The sequence below is a fragment of the Gracilinanus agilis genome, chromosome 2 (assembly GCF_016433145.1).
Source record: "Gracilinanus agilis isolate LMUSP501 chromosome 2, AgileGrace, whole genome shotgun sequence".
Taxonomy (NCBI): domain Eukaryota; kingdom Metazoa; phylum Chordata; class Mammalia; order Didelphimorphia; family Didelphidae; genus Gracilinanus; species Gracilinanus agilis.
Window position 1 is genome coordinate 15,910,078 of NC_058131.1, and position 13,483 is coordinate 15,923,560.

At 41.1% G+C, this 13,483-nt stretch overlaps 1 protein-coding gene across 1 annotated transcript in view; it reads left to right on the forward strand.

The window, feature by feature from the left end:
• Window positions 1-13,483, forward strand: part of EBF2 (EBF transcription factor 2) — a 275,204-nt gene that overhangs the window by 23,467 nt on the left and 238,254 nt on the right. Inside the window, exon 4 of the mRNA XM_044659252.1 lies at window positions 8,377-8,445. Within this exon, the coding sequence (XP_044515187.1) occupies window positions 8,377-8,445 (69 nt within the window). The remainder of the gene's footprint in view (window positions 1-8,376; window positions 8,446-13,483) is intronic.

Here is a 13,483-nt window from a genome sequence, read left to right on the forward strand (position 1 = left end):
CTCTCCTCTCTCTCTCTCTCTCTCTCTCTCTCTCTCTCTCTCTCTCTCTCTCTCTCTCTCTCTCTCTCTCTCTCTCTCTCTCTCTCTCCTTGAGTTCCTTTCTTAGTTCTCACACTTATTATTAGCTCTCTGTAACTTTGGCCAAGTGCCCTCATCTCTCAGAACAAGAATTTATCGACTCCCTACTATGTGCTAGGCTGAGGGCCTGTAGTTAATAGAGCAGTTAGCCTTGGGTTCCAATCTGATATCAGGAGCACATATCAGTGTAGCCCTGGACATGTCCTTTAACGTCTCAGTATCCTGATGCGTTAGAGACAGCTGCCGATCAATATTCTGGAATGAGCTTTCCTACCTGGGAGTCCTTCCACAATGAAGAAATTAATAGTCTGGCCCCTCTTTCCACGTCTCCAAGGCAAATCCCCACCCCCACCCCCTCCACGAACACATTAAAAAAAAAATACCAGGAACACGGGATGCAAAGTTTTAAAAAAGTTCTTAAACAGTTCCTACAGTTTACATTCTAGTAGGGTTAGGTGGATGAGATAAACAATATGTAAAAAGATAAATAAGGACAAAGCTCATCTATCCGTCCATCCATCCATCCATCCATCCATCCATCCATCCATCCATCCATCCATCCATCTATCTATCTATCTATCTATCTATCTATCTATCTATCTATCTATCTATCTATCTATCTATCTATCTATCTATGAAATGGAGTTAACAATCCCTAAGTCATAGACTTGTGTGGAAGAATCAAATGCCCCCGTGTCTGAGAGCCCTCTGTGCCACTGAAGATGGCATCAATGTAACCCATGATATTGTTATTACACTGTCTCCCAAGCAAGCCACATTCTTTGCCTCCCTTCCCCTCGGGGATAAAAGTTCCCCCTCTCTCAGAGTTTTCTAATACAGATATCTTGGTCTTCACAACATGGGAGGAAGGAGTCAAAGACCCAGGTCCCTAGTAGTTAGAGAACATAATTAGTTTCATTTGCATGGAGTCCTTGACATAACTGGACACATCCCCTCATTTCTCTGTGTTTTCCTGGCTTCCTGGTGCTAGCTAACCTCCAGTGCATAGAGGCCGGATATATAGACACCAGTCTTGAAGAGGGAGAGCAGCAAAGTTTGAAAAAAAATTTTTTTTTCCGGAATCACTTCTCAACTGCAACCCCCCCCCCCCAAAAACACACACACACACACACACACACACACCTCATTTTGCCAATTATTAGCTAGGAAAACTCTCCTCCGTTCTGTTGCTGCCAGCCGCCCCTACGCCCTCAATGCTCAGAGGGTTAAAAGATATTATAATTTGAACAGAAGTAGTCTCGAGGCCTACAGCTGGCTAATAACAGAGTTGTATTGAGGGCTCGAAAGCCCCACAGCTGTGACTTTTCGCCACAAGGCTCAGGCTAGACAGGAGCCTAATCAGATGGGCCAGCCGGCCAGTGGGGCCAGTGTCTTTATCGGCCAGATGGTGTGAATTTAGACACTTTTGTTATGCAATCACAGGGAGGAGTTGAAGAGAGAAGAACAAAACAAAGGCCGCCATGCTGGGCGCTTATTTGAGTTTGAAATTAGAGACAGATTTTGGAAAGTTGAAGGCTGAATTGGAAAAGCAGGGCTTTTTTTTTGAGGGGCACTGGTTGGTCTTGTCCAGGAGCTGGACTGACTGGACACCCTGTCTGCATGGTTAGTTTCCGTATAATAATAATAATAATAATAATAATAATAGTAGTAGTAATAGTAACAATAATAATAATAATAATAGTAGTAGTAGTAGTAGTAGTAATAGTAATAGTAACAATAATAATAGTAACAATAACAATAATAATAGTAATGATAACAACAATAATAATAGTAATGATAACAACAATAATAATATGCTTTGCAAACCTATAGAAATGTGGGATATGATAACAACTCAGGAAAAATCCATTTCAATGAGATCACAAATCCATTTGAGTATAATAATAATGATGATGGTAAGATTAAATGCCTAGTTCCCTCCCCGCAATCCTTAGAATATATATATATGTATATATATTATATACAAAGGTTTAATATACTTAGGTAATAAAGACATATTGAAGAGATTAATACGTAGGGCATTAAAGACATATTGCCTGCCTTGCTTGAATATAGGCTCCTTGAGGGCAGGGATTGTTCCATTTTTGGTTTGATATTTTGCGCACTAACCCCAGTCCTGTAGCCACCATAGGCATCAATAAATGCTTGTGGATTAATTTATTGGCCAAAATTCAACCTCTGGCTCAGTCACTTCCTACCTCTGTGACCTTGGGCAATGGGCAATCAATCTGTTGACTGAATATCTCTGGCCTCAGTTTCCTCAAGACTCAAAAGGGAGGATTTAGACAAGGTCAGGGCCTTTTCAGGTTTTGGGGGGGAGGTGAGGGTGGGGAAATATCATGAGATAGTTAGTGACTAAGTAGAGAAAGTGCTGGGTCAGGGTTCTTGTAAGGAGAAAATATTTGTAAAGTGCTTAGTGTAGTTCCTGGCATGTAGTAGATATTATCTAAATGTTTATTCCATTCCAGGCTTCAACTCCTTGGTAGTAGGGGAAGTCTACAGATAGACAGACACCTTTTCTGAATATTGTCTTTAGATAAAAAAAGAAAAGAAAATACATAGGATTCTCGAGGTTAGTAAACAGTAAGATATAATAGTCTCCCACTCCTATCCAAATCTATGCCCAAACTCCAGGTTAAGAGCCTGCAGATAGACAATCTCGAAGATTCCTTTCAACTCCGTTTATGATCCTCTATGGTCAAAGAAGGGGGAAAACAGCTGCCCTCAGTAGTGTAGCTAGAAAATTGCAGAGGAGGAATGGGGGTTCAAGTCTTCTGGCCCCAAACTTCAGCGCTCTTGGTATCAGATTCAACAGTTCCCTTGTATCCTTTCACTAGTATTTATTACAAGTTCTTCCCCTCTCTTTCCATTCCTCCATCAAAGACTCTTTTTAGATGGGGACAGACAGGATGAAAGAAGTCCGGCAAGTGAGTCCTAAAGAGATCCGGGTGAAGGGAGGACTGTGGGAATGAGCACAACCTCCAGGCCAAATGGGGAAACCACTTTCATTTTCTTTCTGGGGAAAGTGAGTAGCCCCTAGCTAGAGTCTCTCTTTGCTAGGCATAAACACACAAACAGGGTCTTACTGAGGCCAAGGACTAGTTCCCTAGTGCTTTCCTGGCATTTCATACTTTTAAATTAGCCCTTTCAAAAAACCAGTCCCAAAGAGCTGATCTCACCTGACCTTGGGCACAGACTTGGTTGTCTCCAGCCTGTCCCAGACATATCAGGTGAAGTAAAGAGGAGAATCATGGACATTATCGAGGTCTTTAACGTTCCAAATCTCTGCGCCTGAAATAATAGGTGCTAATTAGAGGTGGCATGGTACGGTGGAAAAAATACTCCCTCTGTAGACAGAGGGCCTGGATTCAATTTACTACCTGTGTGACCCCAGGAAGGAGATTTCAGTTCCTTGGGTCTTAGTCTTCTCATCTGCAAAGGAGGCATCTGGGCTGTATGGTCTCTGTTTCCTTTTCCAGGTCTAGATCTGTGATTCTCTGACTTTTAAGGGGTCAGCTGGGCAGCTAAATGATACAGTAAATAGAGTTCTGGATCTGGAATTCAAATATAGGCTCAGACACTTACTAGCTGTGGGATCCTGGGCAACTCACTTCATCCTTAACTGAGTTTCCTTAACTTTAAATCAGGAAAGAGGGGCAGCTGGGTAGCTCAGTGGATTGAGAGGGGAGGTCCTGGGTTCAAATCTGACCTCAGACACTTCCCAGCTGTGTGACCCTGGGCAAGTCACTTCATCCTTAACTTTAAATCAGGAAAGATAGTGATATTTGCCCTCCTAGGGTTGTTTTGTGAATTGAATGAGATGATATTTACTAAGTGCCTGACACATAGTAGGCACTTATGTGGTTAGCCCCTTCCCTTTCTTCTAGAATTAAATATCAGATCTATGCCTTTTGCTTTAAGGTCCATCATCAACCAGCAAGAAATTATTATTATTATTATTATTATTCCTTTACCTTCCATCTTAGAATCAATACTGTGGGCTATGGGGGTTAAGTGACTTGCCTAGGGTCACATAGCTAGGAATTGTGTAGGGTTAGATCAGAACCGAGGACCTCCTGATTCTAACCTGTCTACTGTGCCATCTAGATGCCCTGCAACAATCAGAAGCATTTATTAACACTTGCAGACCCCAGTATCATGTTTCAGGGATGGGAGATAAAAAAAACTTGCCCTTTAGGAACTTACATCCCATTGGGGGAGGGAAATACATACATCTAGAAGAATAAATAAAATAAATAGAAGATGATTTGGGAGGTAGAGAAACTAACACCTGGTTTGGGGAGGGGAGGAAGAATTAGGAAAGGCCTTAGGTAAGAGGTCGCCAAGGATTCTCAGAGGGAGAGGTGAGCAAGCCTGAATTTCATTTTCAAAACAAATCAGGGCTAAGCCCAGCTGGTGGAGGAGGCATTTTACTGCCTTTTGAAAAATTAATACTAACAATTCATACTCGGCAGTGCTTTGAGAATTATAAACCCCTTCTCTGGCAACAACCCTATGAGATGAGGAAGGCAGAGGGAGAGCAAAATCTGTGGTTCCCATTTTACAGAATAAGAAACAGAGGTTTGGAGAAATAATCTTATCCTTTTGACATTTGAGTATTCCTGGGAATTTCTTTCACAATTGTCCTTTAATTCAATACCAATTAAAAAAAAAAAACAACATTCAGGCACTGTGAGAGGTTCTGGGGTTTTAAGACTGAACTAATAAGGTGTTGGTTTTTGTTTTTGTTTTTTTTTTTTTTTTAACAATTCAGTTGCTCTGTTGAAAACCTGGTAGGGTCCCAATGCAAAAATCCTGTCCTTTTATATTTGAATTTTATTCACTTCCCTCAAGTGAATCCCCCATAATTATACTGCTCTGGCACCAGTCTTCCATTTTTATCTGTTTTTCTTCTCCTCCTGAGGAAATCCCCATGGAAAGGCAACTGAATTCTGCTGAGGAATTTTGCAAACTCACTTGACTGTTTCTGATAAAGCTAAGCAGATGGGCCCATTTTGACGTTGCTCTGTGTGTGTGTGTTTTCTTTCTGAAATCCCATGCAGCAAGCTCAGCAGTCATGCCCACTCTGGGGTCAGTTGACATGTTGATGATGTCAGCTGAGAAAGTCCAGGTTGATAGTCCTGAGTTCCTGGGGAACAGAGGCCTCCGATCTGCAAGCTTTGAGTAGTGAGACTCTTGAACAATGCCAAGACTTGAGGATGTAAACAATTATGGGATAAACGAGAGCAGGAGAAAGAGAGATAGGCAGAGATGGGGAGACAGACCCAGAGGTAGAGACAAAAAGAGAGAGATGAGACAGATAGGTTGCTGGCCAAATTTCATTTAGGGTTAACCTTGGGTTGGATTGAAAATGTGAAAATAAAACCTAATGTAATTTGAAAGCCAATAAGCAGAACAATTTAAAAAAAAAAAGTCCTGGGGGTTAAACTTGGCTTTTCTGAGGATTTTTCTCTATTTTCTTTTCTTTTAATACCCTTACCTTCCATCATAGAATCAATAGGTAGATGAGCAATAAGGGCTAGACAACAGGGGTTAAATGACTTGCCCAGGGTCACACAGCTAGGAAGTATCTGAGGTCAGATTTGGACCCAAGACCTCCTGCCTCTAGGCCTGGCTTTTATCCACTGAGCCACCTAGCTGCCTCCCTTAATCAGGGCTCTGCAATTAAATCTACCTATCCTGGTATGGAGATGTTGATCTGGTTTTGATTCACAAAGTGAATAGAGGACTGAGGGTAAGAGTGTAAACAGAGATAGAGAGCTGCCCTGAAAATCAGTGCTAACTGGGGATTAGACTGTAGTTGCCACTGCCGCCATATGTACCAAGAAAGAAGTTGGGTGACTTATGAGCAAGGCACTTCTCTCTGAGCCTCATTATCCTGCTTTGTAAAACGAAGGCAATCATACTTAGAATTATGGGATCCTAGATACGTTGCCCAAGGGCCTAGGATGCCATCCAGTCCAACCCTACTATTTTACAGATGGGGAAACTTTGGCCTTGAGAAGGTAAGGGGCTTGCCTAAAGTCAGGAAGGACTTCACCCAAAGCCTTCTTGATTCATTTCCATCCCCCTTCCCACCCTACTCCCTGGCCTCTCACCATGGTCCAAATCACTGGCCAGTTGGCAGTGGCTAGTTTTTTCATAGATTGTGATCCTTGTCCAGTATAGACAACAGTTTTTCTACTCCAACCATTTCAGAATTATGTCCCTGGCCAAATCTGAACAGTTCCCCAATATGGTAATAATATCAAGGCTGGAGTGAATGTGGGCTGTACACTATGTAGTTGAAAATAGCCAGGACAGATTCAGAAGTCTGAAGTTTCTCTAAGCTGGGACAAACACAGTGGTGGGACATGTCGCCATATCTACAGCGTTTCTCACAGGGCCTGGCACATAGTAGGTTCTCATAAATACTTATTGAATTGATCTCCCTCATCTGGTTTCCTTTGATTATTTGGCTTAACATTCCCAGCTGTTACTTGAACTGGTTATTTTGCCCTCCAGAGATCCATTTCAATGCACTTCAATCTAATTTGTCAACAAATATTAATTGTGTTCCTACTATGTGCAAGGCATATGATAAGCTCTGCAGCTACACAATGACTAACCCCCTTCCCCAGCCCAAGTTTTATTTGGGGAGAAGTGAGTAAATTGAATAAATGAAGGGGGGGTGGTAATTATCTCCTGTGCTCCAGGCACTACAGGTTGAAAGGCATGACTTGTAGACTTATAAGTGGATGCAAGAGGACAAAGGAGAGAGTACCAATAGCTAAATAGGTCAGGAAACTCTTTGGTTAGCAGGTGGTACCAGAGCTGAGCCTTGAAAGAAGTTAAGGATTTTAAGAGGAGAGGCAAATTCATCTTCAAATGGAAATTACCATTTGTAAAGGCTCATAGGTAGGAAATGGAATGCCCAATTCAGGGGAAACCAAACAGGTCGGCTTGGCTAGATAGTAGAGTTAAAGGAGGGGAAGAAGTAGAATGGATCTGGAAAGGTTCTTCAGTAAGTTTTTCATAATTTTCATACGATAATCTAGTCCCCAGCTCTTCCTTCTTCTCTAATACTTTATTTTTAAAAACCTTACCTTCTGTTTTAGACTCAATACTGTGTATTGGTACCAAGATAGAAGAGTGGTAAGAGCTAGGCATTTGGGACTAAGTGGCTTAATCAGGTTCATATAGCTAGGAGGTTAAATCTGAATCCAGGGCTCCCCACTCTAGGTCTGGCTCGACTATCTCTAATACTTTAAGAAGTCAAATGTCTGTCTCTGAGGTCCCTTCCATCTCTTGGATCCTTCCTCCGTGAATAAGGTATTATGGTCTTACTCTCAGCTCTATGTTATCTTCTTTGTGAATTAACCACAACTACTGACCCTTGACCAACAATGTCCTACAGAATGGAGTCTCAATAAAAATGTTTGCTAAATCTAGGAGGAAATACATTTTCCCTATTTTCCAGCATATGTCTACCCATTTCTTTGCCACTGGCAAGGTACCCCATGCTCATTTCATGGGGATGGTTTTAGTTTGTTGAATTAGCCTCCAACTGGAAAGGTGCATCTACCTTTGAAAATGGACAGAATGTGATCTAAAGCTAAACTGACACAAGTTTTAGATTACCCACACCACTGGTTCCCTCTATTAGCACTGATAATTCCTTTCATCCTCCCTCCCTCTATCCCTCTCCTCCTTCCTTCCTTCCTTCCTTCCTTCCTTCCTTCCTTCCTTCCTTCCTTCCTTCCTTCCTTCCTTCCTTCCTTCCTTACCTTCCTTCCTCCCTCCCTTGTATTTGTTGAGCACTTACTATATGCCCAGTATTGTGTGAGGCTCTGTGGAGGCAGACAAAGAATTATAATACCATCCTTACCCTCTAGGAACTCACAATTTCCTTATGGAGTCTAGATTCAAAGAATGCCAGAGCAAAAAGGGCCTTTAAAGGCTCCAGGCCAACACTCTCATTTTGCAGATGAGGAGCAAAATTCAGAAAAGGGAAGTGAGTGACCTGTCCACTGTCAGTAAGTTCATGCCTGAGTCAGGACGAGATTCCAGGGTTCCTGCTTCATGGTCCATCATTCCTGTCATTGCATTGAGTTTTAGGGACTCTGTGTTTTAATTAGGATTGGCATGAGTTGGGGATGGCTTGGGGTGGGTGGTGGGATTGTCTGGCATCTTCTATGATTGCTTGGGGACTGCCACAGTTCTTGAGTTGTGTGGATTCAAACCTATTCGTGCTTCCTTCCCCTACCTCCCCTGCAGTCGGTGCTGTGAGAAGAAGAGCTGTGGCAACCGGAATGAGACTCCTTCAGATCCAGTCATCATTGACAGGTAGGGAAAATTTTTTTTTCTTAAATGGATTCCCCACCTTTCTCCTTTCCTCATGAAGTTCAAGGCTGGTTCTTTATCTCTCGGCACATCGTTGTTGGGTGGGTACCAAGAGGCTTGCAGGGCTCTGGAAAAAGTAGAACTTGGTTGTCAATCCAGTTAGACAGTTCTTGGAGGAACCATGACTTTTAAATGAACTTCTTGGCTTCTCTTTCCCTCATGCTAATTTTAATGGCAGTGATATGTGTGTGAGTCAATGACTGACATCTCTCCTCACTTCTAGGGACTGGATCCAGCAGCATCCTAAAAAGGGTAGCATTTCAGGGGTTAGTTGTTGCCTTTTCCAGTGAATTTAGGGGTTGTGGTTGGGCTCAAAGGATAGGCCAAGCTTCTTTTGAGGTTTTGGGGTGGGAGTGGACAGGCTCCATTCTTCAATGAATCTGGTCTTTTATTTTCTCTTGGGATGCTGAGCCGAGGGTTGCTTTCTGTGCTGTGTTCTAATGGGGAAAGATTCTTTTGGGCCAAGACTTGGAAGATGACTTGCCATATTTTGTATTTTGCTTTCTTGTATCATGGGAAATGGAGCTAAGCAAACCAGCAAAGACAAACAAAATCGTCCTTTTGAGACTGTAAAATTCAGAGGCAACTCCATTTCCTGTCCCCCATCACCCAATCTCCCAGTCCTTTCTCATTTTTTTAGATCAGAAATTCTCAGCCTTTGCAAGAAATAGGACCCCTTCAAAAAGGAAAACTCCCCCACATTTCACATGAGCGTAATGTTACTGCTAGCATGTTGAAAGAGTTGAGAAAAAGCAAATATGAATTCAGTAACACTTCTGAATGAATTTGTATTTTAATCCTTACATGAGAGGCAGCTTCATATAGTAGATAGAGAGCAAGACTGGAAACAAGGAAGAACTGGTTTCTAGTGCTACCTCTGAAATATACTGGCTGTGTGCCCCAGGGCAAATCACTGAGCCTCTCTGCCACAGAAATTCTCTAAAACTATAAGTTGCAGAATAGGTACTGATCTATACCAGTTCTCTGAACCAGTGAAATCTCAGACTTAGTCCCCATCCCTCTTAATCACAGCAGCTCTATATCCTCCCCCCACACTAATAGAATTTGTTTACAAGTGTCTCAGCTCCTCTGTCCCCTCCCCTCATCATAGAAGGCATCATCTGGGAGGCAGATATGCATATATAGATTATATCTTTCATGTTTCCATTTTTCAGTTCATTCTTTGGAAGTGACATCCACAAGTTATTCTTCAAGCATTGAATCTGTAGATAATGTTCTCTTGGTTCTACTCATTTTTCTGTTCGTTATTCCATATAGTTTTTTTCAAGTTAAAAAAAATTAGCCTGCTCATTGTTTCTTATGGTTCAAAAGTATTCCATCACAATCATGTGTCACAATGGACATCCCCTCAACTTCCAGTTCTTTGTCACCACAAAGAGAGCTGCTGTAAATATTTTCGAATATAGAGGTTTCTTTTTTCCCCTGATCTCCTTGGGAAACAGATCTGGCAGTGGTATTGCTGGGTCTAAAAGTATATACAGTTTTATAACTCTCTAGGTGCAATTCCAAATTGCTCTGCAAAATGGTAGATCAGTTCACAGTTCTACCAACAGTGTATTCATTTCCACATTTTTCCATATCCCCTCCAATATTTGTCATTTTAGCCAATCTGATGGATGGGAGATGAAATCTCAGAATTGTTTCGATTTACATTTCTCTAATCAGTTGTGATTTAGAGTATTTTTTCATATGTCTATATGTGAATTAGCACTAAATACTTTTGAAAAGCAGTCATACATAATATTCTAATACTAATAATGTATGTTTCCTATAACTATGAAGAGTTACTGACCTGTATCAGTGAATGAAGTTTCCCACATAAGGAGTTTCCCATAGTAGGGCAATCATAAGCCTAGAGCAGTGATTCCCAAAGTGGGCGCCACCGCCCCCTGGTGGGTGCTGCAGCGATCCAGGGAGGCAGTGATGGCCACAGGTGCATTATCTTTCCTATTCATTGCTATTAAAATTTAAAAAATTAATTTCCAGGGGGCTAAGTAATATTTTTTTTCTGGAAAGGGGGCAGTAGGCAAAAAAAGCTTGGGAACCACTGGCCTAGAGCCTTATTTAACACAATAATGAATGAGCCACATTTGGTCTAGAGAAGGTTGGTTATCTTGTTTATATCATTATCTCATTTTCATGAAATGAACCCCTTGTAGTAAATCCAGATTTTGTCAGCCCCCTGGGTTGAATCTTATTGCTATCAGCTCTTGATTACTTACTTTTGCCTTTGGAGGATTTTTCTTGACTAGAAGACTTTGGGAAATGTGATTTCAGTTCAGAAACATTTGAAGGTTTGTCTTGAAGGAGGGACTAGAGTGTTCTATTTGGCTTTGGGGGCATAGGTGGGAAGAGCCTTGCAAAGAGGCAAATTTAGGCTTGATATCAGGAAAGACTTCCTCGGAGTCAGGCTATCCCAGAGTGGAAAGGGTTTCCTGGAGAGCAAGTGTACTCTTCTGCCCTGGGGGGCCAGGAGTAGAAGCTAGATCGTGTGTTAGAGAATGGATACTTCTTCAATATGGGTTGGACGCTTGATGATTGCCAAGGTCTTTTCCAATTCTCTGAGATTCAACAATCGTGTTTCTACTCTGGTCAAGCAGTGGAACCTTGAGATCCCAGTTCATGGGACACTCTTAGGACTAAATGAAGAGCATCAATACTTTGCTGAATTTGGGGCCTAAAATGATAGCCCTGGCTTTCTTTCCAGTTTCATTTTGGACACTATGGCATAGGGGGAGGAAATGGGAGTCAGAGAAGCCTGGGCTGTTGCCTTGGTTAGATGTCCTTGAACAGGTCACGTGGGATACTCTTCCTCAATTATCCTCCCTGAATCCTGTTGGGAGAGGCATGCTTGTCCTCTCCAGGCACTGTCTTGACCCTGTCCCCAAGTGGAACAGGCTGCCTTGGGAGGTCAAGAGCTCTAACATTCTCCCTCTTGAGATGTGATCTGTGAGACATTGAAAGGTCACCAGGCAGGCAGATTGAAAAAGGAACTCCTGCATGGAGTAAGAGATGACTTCCAAGTTCCTTTCAACTCTGAGTCTCTCTGATTGAAAGCTCTCAGGAACTTCCTGGAGCCAAGTTCATCATAGGTGCAGAGACTCTTGGGAAAAGAGGGTGAGACAACAAAGGGCTTCTTTCTAGGTATATGATCACTTATAGTTTGAAGATTGGGAGATTTTGACCTTGAAGGACCTTCGAGGCCATCTTGTCATTGTATAGGTGAATCCAAGGTCACATTGTTAGCAAATTAACTCTAACCCCTGATTCTAAATCAAGTGGTTTTCTCCCTATGCCACTGCATGCAACCCAGTTTCAGAAGGTTATTTGCAATCTTGCCATTTTTTCTCAGACTGTACGAACAAAATCATAGACTTGTAGAGATGGAAGAATCTTAAAGACATCTCATTCAAATCTTTCATTTTATTAAAAATTTTTTCCAAACAAAGATTCATCTTCTTTCCCTCCCACTCCCTCAAATGAGAAAGCAAGAAAAATAAAACCCCTATTATAAACATGTAGTCTTGCAAAGCAAATTTCTGTATTGGCTTTGTCCAAAAATATTATGGCTCTATCTTCCATTTGAGTCCATTTCCTTTCTATTGAAAAGTGGAGGCCCTGTTATTTTCCACCTTAATTTTTTTTCTTGTGGATTCTTTTTATTTTTACACTGGAATAATTTTTTAGTACATTCATCTTCCCCATCCTCCACTGAATCTCCCATGTAACAAAGAAAAACTCACATGAAGCTAACAGCTAACATAGAGATCAAATCTGACAGTTTAGACAACATTCCACACTATATTCAGAGTCCTGTGTCTCTCTGCCTAGAGGAGAGAGATGTGTTTCATCATCTATTCTGCACCGAGATTGGTCCTTACAATTACATCAGTGTTGCTTTTGTGTACATTGTTATAGTCCTTATTTTTCTTGCTCTCCAGGTTCTGGTGACTTCACTCTGCATTAGTTTGTCAAGCCCACCCAAGTTATGCTTCTATGAATTTTTCATATTCTTTGTTTTTTAAAAATCAATTTAAATCAATCTTTTGTTTTTATATCACCCGCCTTTCTCAATATACCCCTTCATCTTCCCCTTGTAGAGAACTATTTCATATTGGATAGAGACTGGGGTAGGAACTATATCTTTGATTTCATAGGCATAGTAAACTCCCAGATGAAGAATTCCTTCTACCAGTGCATAGCAATGCATTATCTGAAATGTATAGTCTTAGAGAGTAATCCAGAGTTCTTAGAAGTGAAATGACTTACTTGGTTAGGGTCACAGAGCCAACATGGATCAGAAGCAGAACTTGAACCTGGATCTTTCTGTCATCGAGGCTGGTTCTCTATTCACTAGGCTATGTTGTTTCTTATTATTTATAAAAAAAAAAAAAAAAAGAACATGGAAAAGAAGCAATTCAGAAAAAGCTAACTAACAGACCCCCAAAGGCTGATGTTATATACAATGTTCTATAACCATAGATCCTCATGTTCTATAACCATAGATCCTCAGTTCTGCAAAAAATTAGGGAGGTGCCTTCTCATATCTTATCTTTGAAGCCAAGCTTGGTTATGATAATTTCATGGAAATTTCCATTGATTTATTATGGTTGTTCTTCCCATTTACATTTTTATAGTCTTCTTCTATATTGTTTTCCTGCTTCTATTTAATTCACTTTGCATCAGTTCATAGAAGTCTTCACATGCTTCTCTGCACTCATCGTTCTTAGGGAGCAATCCTATTCCATTACATTCAGGTAGCATAATTTGTGTTTTTTTTAAAAATTCAATCTTATTTTTTTCAGATCCATATTCTCTTCTGCCCCTCCCCACTCTCTTCCATTGATAAGGCAAAAAAAAAAACCAAAAGAATAAAATTCATAACATATATATATATATACACACACATATATATATATATACATGTATAGACATGCAACTGTGAGATCCATATTGCTGA